The following is a 16,508-nucleotide window of genomic DNA, read 5'->3' on the forward strand; positions in this document are numbered from 1 at the left end:
TGCTGGAAGTTACATTACAAAACTGAATGTCACTTGCTGAAAATTCAGTACAGTGACATTTGGTTTTATAATATTTCTGTATAGTGGGTGTTCGGTATTTAGATATCAAGATACTGAAAGGCAGTCAGTATCTCGAGATTTACAAGTAGACCCATACATATATATATATATATATATATATATATATATATATATATATATATATATATAGATATATACATACAGTGGATATAAAAAAAGTGTACTCACCCCTGTTAAAATGCCAGGATTTCGTGATACAAAAAAATGACACCACAATAATCCGCACGTCAAGCTCCACTCAAGTAACCTGCATGCAAGACCTCAACCTGGTCTGTCACATCATTGGCAGGACAACCTCTCCACGTAAAGCAGAGTACCTCATTAAACCGTTTTAAGCGCAACCTGGATAATTGCATGAGGAACAGAAAATACACCCCTGGGATTCCACCTATGTCCTTGATGGACAGTGGTATAACAGGGTGCGGACTTGTTGAAACATGGGCTAAATTCTTGGTTAGACTTGTAAGGGCCTCAGGTTCAATAGCCTAGTAACTTCCTATGATTCTATAAATAAATAATTCAATAAATAATTTCAAATTTTTTTCAGCCTATAATGTGACCTATAACCCGCAGAATTCAATTGAAAAACAAACAAATCTGTTAGGGAAAAATATATAAAAAATAAAAAACATACAATAAGCTGGTTGCATAAGTGTGCACGCCCTTAAATGAATACTCTGCTGACGTACCTTTTGATTTAACTGCAGCATTCAGTCTTCTTGGGTACACCCTTGCCATCAATTAAAGCGACTCTGCTTAACCCCAAATAAAGTTCAGCTGTCGTAGTAGGATTTTCCTGACATTTACTCAGTTGCCTGCAGCAAAAGCCATGGCTCGCAGAGAGCTTACAAAGCATCAAAGGGATCTCCATTCTTGAAAGATATCAGGAGAAGGGTACAAAAAATGTCCACAGCATTGGGTATACCATGGAACACAGTGAAGACAGTCATCAAAAAGTGGAGAAAGTATGGGACAACAGTGAAGTTGCAAAGAAGTGGACATCCCTCCAAAATTGATGAAAAGACAAGACGAAAACTGGTCGGGGAGGCTGCCAACAGACCTACATAAACACTGAAGGAGCTGCAGGAATTTCTGGCTAGTACTGGTTGTGTACTACGTGACAACAATCTCCTGTATTCTCCATATATCCGGGGCTATGGGGTAGGGTTGCAAGACGGAAGCCTTTTCTTACACAGAAAAACATCCAGGCCCAGATAAAATTTGCAAAACAATACATCAAGTCTCCCAAAAGCATGTGGGAAAATGTGTCATGGTCTGATGAAACCAAGGTTGAACTCTGGCCACAATTCCAAAAGATACATTTGGCGAAAAACACTTCGCATCACCAAAAGAACACCATCCCCATGGTGAAGCATGGTGGTGGCAGTATCATGCTACGGGGTTGGTTTTCTTCAGCTGGAACTGAGGCTTTAGTCAAGGTGGAGGGAATTATGAACAGTTCCAAATTCCAGTCACTTTTGTCCCCAAATCTTCAGGCATCTGTTAGAAAGCTGAAGATGAAGAGGAATTTCACCTTTCAGCTTGACAATGACCCCAAGCATACATCCAAATCAACAAAAGAATGGCTTCACCAGAAGAAAATTAAAGTTTTGGAATGGCCCAGCCACAGCCCAAACCTAAATCCAAAAGAAAATCTGTGAGGTGACCTGAAGAGGGCTGTGCACAAGAGATGCCCTCGCAATCAGATTTGGAGTGCTTTTGCAAGGAACAGTTTGCAAATACTGTCAAGTCAAAATATGCCATGCTGATAGACTCCTACTCAAGAAGACTGAATGCTGTAATTAAATCAAAAGGTGCTTCCAACAAAGTATTAGTTTAAGGGTGTGCACACTTATACAACCAGCTTATTGCACTTGTTTTATTTTTTATATTTTTTCCCCTAACAGATTTGTTTTTCAATTGAATTGTACAGGGTTATAGGTCACATTAAAGGTGGGAACAGTTTTGAAATGATTTATATCATAAAAACCTGGCATTTTAACAGGGGTGTGTACACTTTTTATATCCCACTGTAGATATACACACAGATCCCTATCAGTTGATCGAAGTTTGGCTGAGACCATATGTATGAAGTTTTGAAACTTCGAAATTAAAATAAAAAACAGTAAAATAAAGCGTATCTATATATTTTTGCAGGGGGACAAGCCCCACACCCCCTGCTACTTAAATATTTCAACTCCAAGACCCCACTACAGTGAGGAAAACGGCAAATCCAGAGCTCCGCTCTATACGGCAATCTCAATACAAAGTGTTCAAAGTTTCAAAACTTCGAACATATGGTCTTCAAAGTTTTGAAATTTCGATCACCTGATAGGGATCCATTTATATTATATATACGCACGCATGTACACACGTACACACACACACACACACACACACACGTGTATTATGCACATATATACACACAGATACACTGTAGATAAGAGAAGGATGATTTAATTTTGAAGCATTAACATGACTACATATTACAAATTGTGGGCAAGTGTGTGTGTACAAATCAAGTTAACTAAAAGAGATGGAATAAAAAAAAAAACACTAGGCAAGTCCTTACTTATACATCTTAGCAGGAAAGATTAATACAAATACTGAAACTGTGTTTGGTGCAGTACAGGCTAAGTTAGTTTCCTAATCCAAGCCACAATGCTACATTTCCAGTGTTTGCTCATCAAAAACTGGACAAATTTTTTAATTACTAGCATCTTCTATGGCTATTTCCTCCATATATGCACAACAGAAAACCAGTATAAGAGAAAACATTTCACAACTGACACCTGTAAAGTCTAGAATGCAAACATCAAAAAAATAGTCAAAACAAGAAACGGCCTCTTGTAACCCCCCCTCCATCTCTTACATTACACAATGGCATTGTACTGACAAAGAGATGAAAATTAAAGTACAAGCACAAAACATGAAACAGCAGCAGCAAAAATAACATCTACCTCCATGAACTGTGGTATTTAGCACTGACAGTGGCTTTAAAGTGTAAATATTCCTGGAAGCAGAATTTAGAGCAAACCCGCATTAGTGAAACACTATTTGCTCTAAATTCTATTAAATACAGTAACACTCTGGTAAGCAAGCATATGCTCTATGTGGCATCACAATTAAAGCCAGCTTGCCTTTTTTATAGGCAGGCCTCTTAATGAGGTAGCAACTACCTACCAGTTGTTTGTTAGGCCACCTTTCGTTTCACTGAAATGTTAAAAGTGAGCTGACAACACTGATATTCTTGCCACTGCAGACATGTGTCCACACTTTATACATCGACTCATCACGAAGTTGGTATGGAGTGGGTTGTGGTCAAGTTGGTCCAATGCAATCATTTTTCTGAGTATTTATTTGCTAAATGAATATACAAATAAAGTTTCATCCAACAATATTTTTATGTACAAAGATACCTTTCTACTGACAAAGGATAGAATTATGGGGAACAACTATGGCTCCCAATTATGACAACAAAGTGATGACCTATTGGGAGGAAAGTTTTGCATACGACTGTGACAGGTTTAGACAGGATATTTGTTACTGTTGCTTTACCAACATTCTTCTTTTTTGCAATGGGTTACCACATAATCTGAACAAGTTCTATATGTTTCTCAACAGTTCTGTTGAAATTTTAACTTCAGACTTCAATACAAAAGTTTAATTTTTTAGATGTGCTAATGTACGGAGATCACAGTTATATGCTACACATTTCTAGGAACAGTAGCAGTAATTGCCTGCTTCATTACAGAAGCATGCATCCACATTACTTACGAGACAATACTGGGATCAGCCAACATGTGAAGATGAGCAATTAAACCACTGATGATCTTCTGATTAACAAAAGGTTTTGAGAAAGTACAAGGTTTGAGAACAGGGGTAAGTTGTTAATGGTGGTAAAGAACACAAGCCTACTGTTTGGGACAGCTCTATGCACTTGGACCTTCACAGCAGACAGCAGCTCAGCCCCATTAAAAAAAATTAAGAGAGTTTGAAACATTTGCTAGTGAAACTACTTTCACTAATAAAAGGAGTACAATTTTAAAAAATCTTTTTGAAAGGATTCTTAGCAGGGATACTAGTGTACACAGTTTTATTTTAACAAAAATAATATCTGAACATCCAGGGTTTTTTTTACAAATAACTCAAGAGCACATATAGCTTATTCAGCAGCATGTGCTGTTTTTTTCCCCAATAAACATTTTTAAATTATCACGTATTACATAGGCAATCGTGCATTTATATAAATGAAAAACAAACACTGACACCACTTTAGATGCAAACATTATACATCACAGACACCACTGAAACAACTGTAGTTGCAAACATTATACATCACTTACAATCTATCCAGTCATTGTCATGTCATTATATGGCTCATTCAAATAACAACATGTGCTGTTTCAAAGTCATTCTATATATGCAAGACTTCTAGAAAGTTCAAGTTTAGGATTTATGAGCACATGTGTGTTATCAAACAGCACAGCTAAGGGGATATAGTGATAATTTTGTAGCAGATTATGTAGTCATGGACTGCAAAAGGAGAGACAGGGAGAGAGACTTAGGCCTGGAAATTTAAGTGCAGCTGAAAATAGGTGTATGTTTACTTCGTGTTTGAGTTTAATGCTAATTTTAAGCCTTTTTTTTTTTGAGAGAACACTGAGAAATAAATTTACTTATATTAAAAAAAACACAAAAATGTATTTAACAACTGGCTTGTGTGTCAAAGTAAGGATATTTTAACCAAGTCATGCATTTTTCAAAATTAACTTGGAACTCTGTAGTAGTCACACAAATTAACTTTATTTACATGTGATATTTTCTCTAGTTCGATGAAGTCTCAATACTGTTACGGCAGCAATGAGAGGGCTGTCTGTACAATGTCTCCCATCGCCGTTGCTTTTCTTTCTGCAGTTACTTCTTCCTTTCAGTTTTGTGCTATTTTATGGACTTGAAGTGCATTTAATAGCTTTTTTATTTTTCTCTCAATTAGACTTTTTCAGGCACTTGGAAAATTTTCAGTTTAAAATATAAAGCAGCTCAAGATGAAATGTAAATGCTGAAGTGAAACATTTAATAACAGGACTGATGAGATGTGTTTGCTTGAAAAATACCAGTATTGTAATTTAAAAAAAAAATGACTTTCTTATGCTACAGTTATGCTCCCGTTTTGCATTTACTGTATAAAAAAATCTAGTTTATATGTTTACAATCAACTTTTAGAACGAAAAGCAATTTTACCTGGAGAACAATCCAAAAACTTCCTTCACCATACCTTTAACCACTGTTTTTCTGTCAATGAGTCACTGTAGTCCACCTCTTTTCGATTCCGTGAACCACGGCCAAACATCTTTTCCTCCTCTTCCTCACATGTCAGACGCTCCACCTCAGCATCATCTTTGAGGATCCAAGAAGGCAGTTCATCTTCTTCCATAAGTCTTGGTTTCCGCTTAGGGTTTCGAGCTTCTTCACGTCGGCGATCTAGATCCATTCTCTAAAACAACAAAAACACTTTGAAACAATAGTAATTGAACAGAAGTAAAGTATAAACTTTTCACCTCATTAATTCTAAACTAAGCAGCTTTACCCATTTCCAGGTGCTGCCTCACACTTTGCCAAGCTTTTTCCAATTTACTAACATGCTTAGTGGACTAATTCAACAGGCCTTTTTCAGAAAAGCAGAAGCTAGTCAGTACCTGCATTATAGAGAAAGAAATTCCGTTTAGGTCATTAAATAATGCAATTTAGGAATGAGACATCCTTGACATTGAACCAGTACATTCTGTCCATAAAGACAATCTAGAGCAAGTGAATTAAGTTAAAGGCTAAACATTAGCTAGGTTACAAAGTTGTCTTTTTCCCCCAAGAACAAAACGTTAGGCAAGGACCATCACCCTTAGACATACGATTCCAAATTAAAGGAAACATTTAATGGTATGCAATTAGCAGGTGGTGTACAGGAAAAAAAAAGACTGAGCTGTTAAGGAGAGTATTTCTGTAGTCCAGGGTATTGGGTTTGATTCCTTCCCACCATCTGCCTACTATGCAAGTTTGCACGAGTTACTTGATCAGACAATGCTCCTGGGCTGCCCCTGAAAACAGACAATAGAGTCCAGTGGGCTTAACTAGTTAAATGTGTAAAACAAATTGATTGACATGACTATCAAGAGCTTTTTTAGCATTACATGAATAATGCACTGGATGGGTGGGATTTAAGATTATTTGTGTATGGCCAGGTTTAACTTGAAAAGGTGCTCAAGGGTCAAACACTCACACCCTGAGTATGTGAGTATCAACCAAATCAGCCCCTTCAGATGCTCAGATGGGAATGGTGATTTACTGCCTTCAAGCCTCTGTTTTTTTTTTTTTTTTTTTAATTACAAATCTCTTTCTGCATATGATGAAATCAACATTAAACTTGCTTGGTATGGCAAAGTACAGTTTTGTACCTACCATAAATGTAGATGTCCGAACTGGATAGCATCTGCAGTCATAACAACTGGGGTTGTCCTGTCGCAGGGCCCCCTTCAGTCGGGGATTCCAAAGTCCGGTCCGCCTCGACTGATGTCGCCACATCGCACCACACGCATCTTGTTGGTCTTCGGGTATAAAAGCAGCAGTAGACGCCTTTTTTGTTTTTGCAGTGCCCCCCTTGCGCCAGTAGCCTTGAGCTATGCTAAAATTTTGATTGATGCCATTGTTTCCAAAAAAAGGAAAATACAAAAAAAAAAACAAAATGTAATATATAAACATATAAACAAATACACACACCATAGACCACTACATTAGAGCTAGGCTATTAGGAGGGAGTACCACCTAGGAGGGGAAGGAGGGAGGGGAATCCTGGAGGCAGATGCATCTACCTGCCATACAGGGACATTAGGATACAAAACTGTACTATGTCCTGTCTTCCTGCATCATATCTGCACGAACTAATAAGTAGACCAATTATAATAACCAAGAGTATAGAATTAGATTATGGTAAATTTTTAGGATCCCTGTAGCAGTGCCAGCAACCCGTGACCTCTGCGGATAGATACATATTATAATTTATAAATAATGGCGCAGATGCATAATGTTCCAACCAATAATAAAGTCTTGCCACTTTTGTGGTCAAGAAGGCTGTGGTAGTGGCTGTCTGGTCTTAGAAGGCTGTGGTAGTGGAATGAGGTCATTGGTTTTCCATGTGATTTTCAGTGGAATTGGTAACAGAATTGAGATCAATTTCCTCATCCATTTGGAGATTGTTTCCTTTCTTCCTGTTTCCTAAGTTGGCTGCTGCACTGCTAGTTTTTTTTCTGTTTGTTCTCATTTGTTTATTTTTATGTTCTGTCCAAGTAGTAAACAGTTGTGTCTGTACATCTTAGGTAGGTCTTTCCAGAAGGTTGGTGGGTTTGGGTTGAAGGTGTGTTTGTGGGGATGTAAAGACCTGTGGATAAGGTGGATTGGAGACACTCTAACACTCTGGATGATGTTAAGGGCTGTCTTCCTTGATTATCCTCAAGGAAGTAGGAACTGCTATGGAGTGCAGTTTTCCACCCCTGCTCCCCTGCCCTCCATGCCAGTAGTTGTCTAAAGGCTGATAGTGCTGCTTGTAAGGTGGAGTTTGCTGTCTTGTCCTGCTGGTTCAAAGGTGGTAAGCTGAAGGTTTCTATTCTGAGTCCTAGTCCCAAGCTGGTTTCTCTGGGTTTCCTACAGTTTTACATTCTTGATTCTCTGCTCTGCATGCCTGTGCATGGTGCTGAAAGAGGAGGATGCAACCTGAATGAAGAAGAAATAGCTGATGCATGTATCTTGATGGAGGAGTAGGACAGGCCTGAATGAAGAAGTTGGACAGATAATTTTCCATGAATGAAGATATGATCTATGTTTGACACATCTTTTCCTTCCAGCGCGACATGACTTTCCTTGGCTTTCCACAGCATAGTTCCTTCCTTTTCTTTTCCATCCTCCTTGTTGAAACGCTTGCTGCTTTTTTTGTATCCCCTTTGTTCTGAGTTTTTGCTTTTGCTGATGGATGTATTATGCCCAGTTCTCCATGCAGTCAGTTGCAGCAGTTTAGGATGGTGTTGTCTGAGAAGTTGTTCTGCTGCCGAGTTGTCCTTGCATCAGGGGGCTGATTTTAGTCAACAGTGTGACATGTGTGGAAGAGTGGTTTCCTCAGATTTGGTTAGCCTTTTTGTCTTTATCAGGATTATCCTTGGTCCATGCTCCTTGATTTTAGTCCTTGAAGGTGCAGCAAGGGCTTGTGTGGGAATGCATATGCTGTGGAACTGTCCAGCTGCATAAGGAGCTTGTCCACTTTCCATGCTAACCGGTGCAGCTTGATTTCTTGAGAACTTTTTGAGGTGGAATTTAAGATGTCTGCTAGGAGTCCATTCTTTTCATGGTTCAATTCCTTTTGTCTGGTCTTTGAGATGCTCGGGTGCAGCTTCCCATTCCCTGTAACATGTTGGAGCTGAGTATATGCTTTCGATATCCCCTTCTTCATATGTGTATTCTATATGAATGAGTGCCTGGTGTGTTGTTATGTTCAAGCTGCTGGTGTCACAATCCCAAGAACTCATCTGCTGGATGTCCACATAACTTTGAACTTTGGATGATGTATTTGAGAACTGCCAGTGTTGTTGATGTAGGTGAACCTTTTGTCCAACATGATCCTACTTTGATTTGTCTGAAGCTGCCTGTCCATTTGGTGGTCTTTCTTGTTTGACTGAGTTGAGTGTGAGGGAAGGCTTGTCATTTTGATTTGTCTGATGGGTAGGCCTTGTCTGACCCTGGGCTTGCTTGACATCATAGGGATGGTCTTCTAGGAATGTGTCTGTGTTCTGACTGTAAATTCTTGTGTCTCCTGGTGTATAAATATGATCTTGTCCCCACCATAGTTTCGGCACTTTATGATATGGGATTAGTGGGATTTCTGTTTCTAGGTTGTATCTTCACAAAGACCACATTAGCAGTCTTTTTTTCCTGTATGTTTTTTCAGTTTTAGGTCAAAGAGTATGAGTAAAGATCTTGCTTTTTTTGTGTCATTCTTTCCTCAGGTGTTTTCTTTGCTGTTACTGTGTCCAAGAAGTTCCCACCAGAGATCCTCTTGTTTGGTTCTCTTTTGTTTTTGACTTACTAAGGAATGCCATTGTTTTACTGTGTCATGTATGTAAATGTTTGGTCCTTGACTGTTTGTTGACAGCTTTTGTGTCCAGTTGTACCGTTTGTAGCCAAACCAGTATGGTAAATTTTTGAATTGCCTTAGCCGGTAATGGGCTGTTTTTGATGCTTTGTTATTTTCCTATAGTCTAAGGTGAGTCCAGGACTGATCGCAGGAATTTCCCTGGCGATCTGGTAGCAAGAAATACTTGGAAACCCTAGCAGAATGGATAGTGCAGGACGTGCAGGAATGAGAGATGATATCTTAAGCCCTGAGGTAAGACTAGACCACAAGAGTGAGGTCTATGAGGAGGTTGTTTTGAATTTGTTACACAGATACCAGTATTTTTCTGTTGCCGGCTGAGGCAAGAAAGAGTGGAAGAACTTCTTCCTTGAGCTTTACTAGAATTAGTTTGAGACTGAAGTAATTCCTTTTTCCTCAATGGAGTAGAATTTTTTTCCCAACTTTTTTCTCTTTCCAACTCCCCACGAGGTAGTGTTCTGGTAACTGATCATGGCACTATTTCCATTATCTCTTGTTTGATGAGTCCGGTTGAAGTGCGCAACCTTCAGCTGTGGTAACTCTGTTATTTGGATCTTTATCTGAAGTTGCTGTTCTTTGCATTGAAGGTTAATTGTTTGTTAGAAACCGGTATATTTGTTCTTGAAGGAGTATTGATTTAATCTTTTTTAACTTTTTTGGCTGTGTTTGCTATTTGTTCTGAAAATGTGCCTGCTGTTACCCTGTGTCACTGTGGGTCTGAGTGGTTTCTGGATTGCCTTGTACTTGCCTCTGTATTCCTGCCCCTTTGGTATTTTCCTCTCTGTGCCTCTGTGCCTCTGGTTTCTGCTTCTGGGGTCAACGCTCTGGGAACCCAAATTGGTTGGAAACAGCTTGAACAGATTTCGCTTCTTTTCTTGCTCCTTCAAAACCTGCTTGAGGAAGAATTAAAAAAACTTGCATTGCAGTTGCACCTATCTGAATTTCCTTCATAAAACACATATCCTTTGAGCTTTTTGTTTTTCTTTCATGCCTTCTTATCCATGGTGCATCTCAATGCTGTCTTTTCCGCTGATCTTGCACATTTGAAGGCTACATGCATGCCAGCAACTCACTTATTGTGTCATTTGATGCAAAAATATTTCCTTATCTGTCATATGCACAGTGGTTAGTTAAAAAGTTAACGATCACATATACTCTTGGTATTTCTAATGGAAACTATTTATTTTAGTTTTTGTTCTAAGAGTAGTTTTAGTATTTATCTTTTTAAATAATCTCTTGGTGGACCTTCATCCTCTCCTTTCAGAAGGAATAGGGTTTTTAGAGTAGCTGAAGTGTAAACCTTTGGGACCATCTGTCCCTGATGTAAGTGTCGCAAGGGGGACCTGTAAAGTGTGCAGTAGGCATCTGGCACCCTGGACCCTGGGATATAGGGCGGGGGTGAAGCGGAGCATTACTGTAAATCAGCATCATCCTGGACAGCTGGAACAGAGGTACAGGGTGGGGCCTGTGGTGTAAGAGGTGCAGAAAGGTCCCAAGTCTTTCTGCCACCTGAAAAAACAGGAGCTGCTTACTAGACTCTGGCTGCATGGCTGTGTAAATGGTCCCAGAGGTCCTGGAGAGAGAGAAAAGGAGGTAGGAAAAAGGAGGAACTCTTATCAGAATTAATGAAAGGTTTGGGAGCTTGAAAAAAGTCAGTTTGATCTGATGGGGCCAGCATCGGAAGCATCAGAATCAGGGTCAGGGGCTCAGGGGGCTCTGTGCTAGGTCTCTTGTCTGGTTAAGCCAGCAGGAATGTCTGAGATTGAGGGAGAAAATAAATCTGATTAATCCTTCAGGTCTGGTAATGCAAAGAGGGCCTGAAGAGTGAGAAGAGGTGGGGCTCTAGGGGTCTAAATTGTCTCTTCTGTCAAAGTAAGGCTGAGAGCCGGCGGGCTCCTTAATGGACATGGCTGAGGCACAGGCAGCACCTTAAATTGGGTGTTAGAGAGCTTTAGAAGGGGCTCTGATAAGTCAGTGTGAACCTTTAGCTGGAGGCACTTTCCTGAGTGGTGGAAGGCCGCTTCAGTTCTGGTGATAGGTTCAGCTGTAAATGGGTTGAGGCTGAGTTCGTCAAATTTCTGGGTAGAGGTCAAAGGCCCCATGGTTTCAACGTGGGTTGGATGGCGACCGCTCGGCCCGAAAGTTATCTTTCTTTGATTGCGCTGAGTGATCGATTCAGCTAATGTGAGCAATAGGTTCAGCTGGAGAGCCGTGGCAGAACTCCGGACGCTGTATCTTTGCTTCTTTGGTTTGTTTAACCTTGGGGGCTCAGGCTGCGCGGGGGGCCGCTGGGCCTAAACCTTTGAACGAAAAAAGGTGGAAAAATTTATGTAAGCGTTATTGTTCGTCGGTTGGCTTACTAACACTATTAGGCAAACTCTGACATCGGCGAGAAAAGGAATTGGTCAGTTAATAAGAGTTTTAGCTTTTAAACAGTCATTAGGTTCCAGGTAACTTTATGGATACGTTCAGGCACACAATAACGAATCGAAGCCAGGCGGGCGCCACGGCACTTTAGTTGATTAAATACAGTGACTTTCTGAGTCGGGCGAGATGACGCTGCGAAGTTCGACACGTTTACTTCTGCTTGGTATGAAGTGAGAAAGAAAGAGTGGGCGTAATGCGTGGGCTGCTGCCCACAGCGTCTGCTCAGGCACAAACTGCAAGTCCCTCCAAAGTGTGGTGAAAGCATCAGAAAAGATTACCAGGACCACTCTAAAGTCTATTCAAGACTTGCACTAGTCTTGTCTCAACAGAGCCAGGAAAACAGTTATGGACTACACTCTCACTATATATAGACTGTTCCTGCACCTAACATCTGGGAGGCATTATCATAGCATACACTGCAAAATGGCCAGATTTAGTAGAAGCTTCTATCCCCTGACCATCAGCACAGTGAACTCCAGTAGCAACCTACATCTCACTTGACATCAGGGACAGTGGGTAATAGGACGAGTGAGAAGCATACTTGCATACAGTAACCTTAAACGGTCTTAAATACACTGTGCCATTAATCTAACAAGAGCATAACCTTATTTCTGTGCAATATCTGCTGATGCTAGAACAGAATTCTGTGCAATAACAGCTGTGAAATTTTTGTGCAGTAAGTACCATGTTTCCTTAGACTAGTGTCAACAGAACCCTGTACAATAAGTAGCAGCTGTGGAATTCTGTGCAATAAATGGAGTGTCTCTTTAGCTTAATAAATGTTTGCCGATATGTAAAACAGTAAATATTATGTAGCAGGAATGTCTAAATGTAGTAATGTGAATTTCTGCATATGTTACATGTTTGCGCACAGAGCCTGGAGTAACGTAATTTTGTCAGTTTCACTTGTGGAGTCTGAATAACAAAGTTTACTTTGACTTTTGACTAACATTTGCATCTTTCCAATAAATGTTCATGCAGTAGTTGACTTCTGTTTCTAAACTGAGAGTTGCAGTCTTTTACCTTATCAAATTTAGGGTGCCTTAGACCAACATTTTACAAAGTTACTGTTCTAGCAGGGATCTTATACTAGCATAATACCCCTGCTGCAAGCTCTAACACGGTTCTGACTGGCTGAGGGACCATATCCCTCTACTATACAGAGGTCACTATAAAACATGTTATAATTAAGAGTTTCCCTCTCCCTCACACATGCTTGTACACCAAGCTAAACAGTGGAAAGCATTTAAGTCTACTAAAGAAACATTTATTAGAGAATGCTAATTTAAGGAAAACGTCAGTGAAATGTTAACTACTTATCTTTCTTGCAGAATATTAACAAAACTGAGGCCTGCCCTCAATAAAGAAGATGAATGAAGCTGCCATTAATGGACATTCCAACTAGAAGTCTGAAATAGCAGTCCTTAAGTTAATGGTGCTTGCAATGCCTTTTTTATTCTAAATTCTTATAGTGGTTCACGCCTTTCAATTTTCAGACTTTTTACACCTGTTCTCATCCATTTTACAGGAAAATGGTAAACTAGACTAAGTATTTAGCATTATTTGGATGGTTTATGAACAGGCTTTCACTAGAGAACCATCAAAAGATAATAAAGCACATTATAAGAGTTCATAGGTTCATAGATTAGTACTAGGCTAACTGCCCTTGCGAGCCATTTTAAGCCTAGCCAATTATCCTTTGTGAGACTCAAACCCTGCACCTTGTGTTTGTAAGGCAAACACCTAAACCATTAGGCCACCCTCCCAACCTAGGATAAAGTTTAAAGTTCCAAGGAGGTGGGAAGGGTTTTCTTGGTGGTCTGATGTGAAACACCCTTTCAGGAACAATTTAACAACTAGCCTGGATAGTGGGGGGTCTAGGGGTAAGCAGGCAGAGATTGCAGATAGGTGGACTTTCACTGAGGAGTATGAAAGGCCAGCCTTGATAAGTTCATACACAAGTTAGGACTAGAGGAACATTCGGTAGAAAGGGATCCCCCATGCCTTTTGAGACACCATTTGGAGAATTCTTCCCATTTTGAAATGTAGGATCTCCTTGTAGTAGGTTTCCTGGCATTCCTCAGGACTAAAAGCACATCCTCAGAGTAGTGGTGTCTGAAGGGAATTAAAGTTTATCACCCATATTGTTAGGCATAACATCTGCATGTGAGTATGAATGAGTGTTCCCTTCTGCTGTGAGTAGGTCCACCTTGTGGGGTATCTTGTGGTCATTGCGCTTGGAGATGGGCAGTAGTAGGGGGAACCAATGCTGCCTTGACCAGTAGGGAGTCACCTGCAAGATTTTTGGTTTGTCCTTCCTGATCTCCATGAGTTCTTTTAGAATGAGAGGGAAGAGGGGAATGCATATAGAAACCATTCCTTTCATGAAATGTTGAAGGTGTCCGCCCTCCAGGCCAGTGGGGAGTGGTCTTTGGTAGAGAATGTTTTCAACAGTCTGTTCTGGGGGGAGGCAAACAAATCTACTTGGTGTGCCCCACTGGTGGACCATGTCTAGAAAAACTTCCCTGTTCAACATCCACTCGTGATGTAAAGAGGATGATCTGCTGACATCGGCTTGTTGACTGTCTTGGGATGGGATGTAGGCTCATAGGTTGGTACTAGACTATCGGCCCTAGGGCCTATACAAGCCTAGACATAACAATTCTCTGGCTATTTCTTTCCACACTATTTACTTCCCTGGACCCCTGTCTAGCAGGGCGACTGACATGATCCCTGGGGTGAATTTCCTCTCTCCCATCCAGTCATCAAGGTTCCTTTTGAAGAGGGCCAAAGAGGTGCTCTCCGCTTGACATGTATGGGCAGTCTATTCCAGAGTCTGGGGAGTCTCTGGGTCAGGAACCTATCCCTCCAGCATGTTTTGTTTATTGTGATGACAAGGTTTAGATCCCTGGAGCGTGTGGCTCTGAGGGATTTGGATTTCTTTAAGTGTAGCATGTCCAACAGCTCTGGCTTTGACATGGCCTTGTATGTTAAGCAGAGATCGCCTCAGGGTAGACTATATGCGACAGAGTATAGCTGGAGTTTAAGGCGGTCAGCATAGGGCATCTGCTTTAGGCCTGTGATTCTTTTAGTGAGGTATTTCTGCGGCCTTTCCAGTTGTTGCAGATGTCTTGAGAGGTAAATACCAAATGGGGTGTTGTATTCTATAATGGGTCTAATGAGGGATGAGTACAGTGGGACAATGACCTTTTTTCTGGATGAAAAGCCCTTAGTGATGAGGTGTGCCACATAGAAGGATTTCCTGAGTATTGTGGTGATGTGGTTATTGAAGGTGAGACCACTGTCCACCTGTGTCCCTAAGTCTCTTATCACACTTTCGGTATTTAGTGTACTGCCACCTATGTGGTAATTCACGGGTACATGTTTTTTCCCAAAGGGGATAACTATACATTTCTTGGCATTGAGCTTGAGCCCATGGCTCTGGCACCAAGCATCTGTTTCTGTAAGGCCCTTTTGTAGAGTATCGACATTATTTGGGGATTCAATAATGGCTCCCAGTTTGCAGTCATCTGTGAACTTTGTTAGCCAGAGTCCCTTAGTGTTGGCCTGTACTTCAGAGAAGTAGATGCCAAACAAGAGAGGTCCCAGGACTGAACCTTGAGGTACTCCACTTGTCTGGAGCTGGATTTGGAGTCGGCTACTTTTACAGTGTGGGTTCTGTCAGTAAGCCAGTTGGCAACCCGAGTGACGCAAGGATTAATGCCCAGCTTAGTAAGTTTATCTATGATTCCAGAGTGGGGTATGGTGTCAAAGGCCTTGGTGAGATAGGCTGTGTGGACTTGCCTTACCCTCGTCCACGGCTCTGGAGACTGATTTGAAGAAGTCAATCAGGTTCAGGAGACAAGCTCGGCCCTTCATGAACCCAAGTTGGGTGGGATCCAGTGTTTTAAGGTTGCCAATGTCTTTGTTTATAAGTTCCGTGATAATACGTTCTATGGCCTTGCAGATCAGGCTTGTCAGATTGATGGGGTGGTGGATCCCCCCTTGTGGAGTGGGATAACTAGCTGTGCGCCACTCAGTGGGCATGAAGCCTGAGGTGAGGGTATAATTAAGCATGACACTTAGGTGAGGTGCCAGTTCATTTTGTAGTTTACATGTAGTACACAGCCTGGGATGTCATCTGGTCCCATGGATGCTGTATTCTTAGCTTTGGAGTGTACGTTTTTTTACCTGTGTGGCCGTTATCGGAATTTGGCAATCTTCCGGTATTGAAATGGGCCATTTAGGGGGTGAGAGGGGGGTGAAGTTAGCACTGAATCTATCTGCTAGGATATTGGCAATATCCTTGGGATCAGTATATTTAATGCCATTCTGTTGTAGCTCAAAGCAGATCTGAGCATTGCCATTTAGATTCTTGACATAGTTATAGAATGCCTTGTGATGGTCTTTGGAGTCTTTGGCAATTTTATTTTTGTAACTAGCTTTGGAGAATTTTATGAGGGATCTCAGCTTCTTACTGAGGCTGGTAAGGGAGTTTTTTTGCATCCTGGGATTTTCCTCTTTTCTGCAACACTTTCTTCCTTTTGTTGCAAAGTTTGTTTATGGCAGGGGACCACCAGATTGGCTTCCTTTTTTTGGAGGAGAGCATCTTGGTTCTATTTGAGATGGCACGATTCATGCATGAGTAGATGTGCTCGTACAGTGCCTTAGTGTAGGACTCATCAGTCGAACTTTCAGTTCCCGTCTGCATGGGTGTCATGAAGTTTGTAACTTCTGACTTGAGTAGCATGAAGTTGGCTTTGGAGACGTTTTTTATGGAGGTTTCCTTACTGGGGGTGGGGGTGAG

General features: G+C 40.9%; 1 protein-coding gene across 1 annotated transcript in view; it reads right to left on the reverse strand.

The window, feature by feature from the left end:
* The window catches only part of LOC122810775 (transcription activator BRG1-like), a 1,556,036-nt gene that overhangs the window by 547,799 nt on the left and 991,729 nt on the right, over nucleotides 1-16,508 (reverse strand). Inside the window, exon 17 of the mRNA XM_044082336.1 lies at nucleotides 5,360-5,578. Coding sequence (XP_043938271.1) covers nucleotides 5,360-5,578 — 219 coding nt within the window. The remainder of the gene's footprint in view (nucleotides 1-5,359; nucleotides 5,579-16,508) is intronic.

This window comes from Protopterus annectens, chromosome 9.part0 (genome assembly GCF_019279795.1).
Source record: "Protopterus annectens isolate FY-2018-M chromosome 9.part0, PAN1.0, whole genome shotgun sequence".
In the NCBI taxonomy this organism is placed as follows: Eukaryota; Metazoa; Chordata; order Ceratodontiformes; family Protopteridae; genus Protopterus; species Protopterus annectens.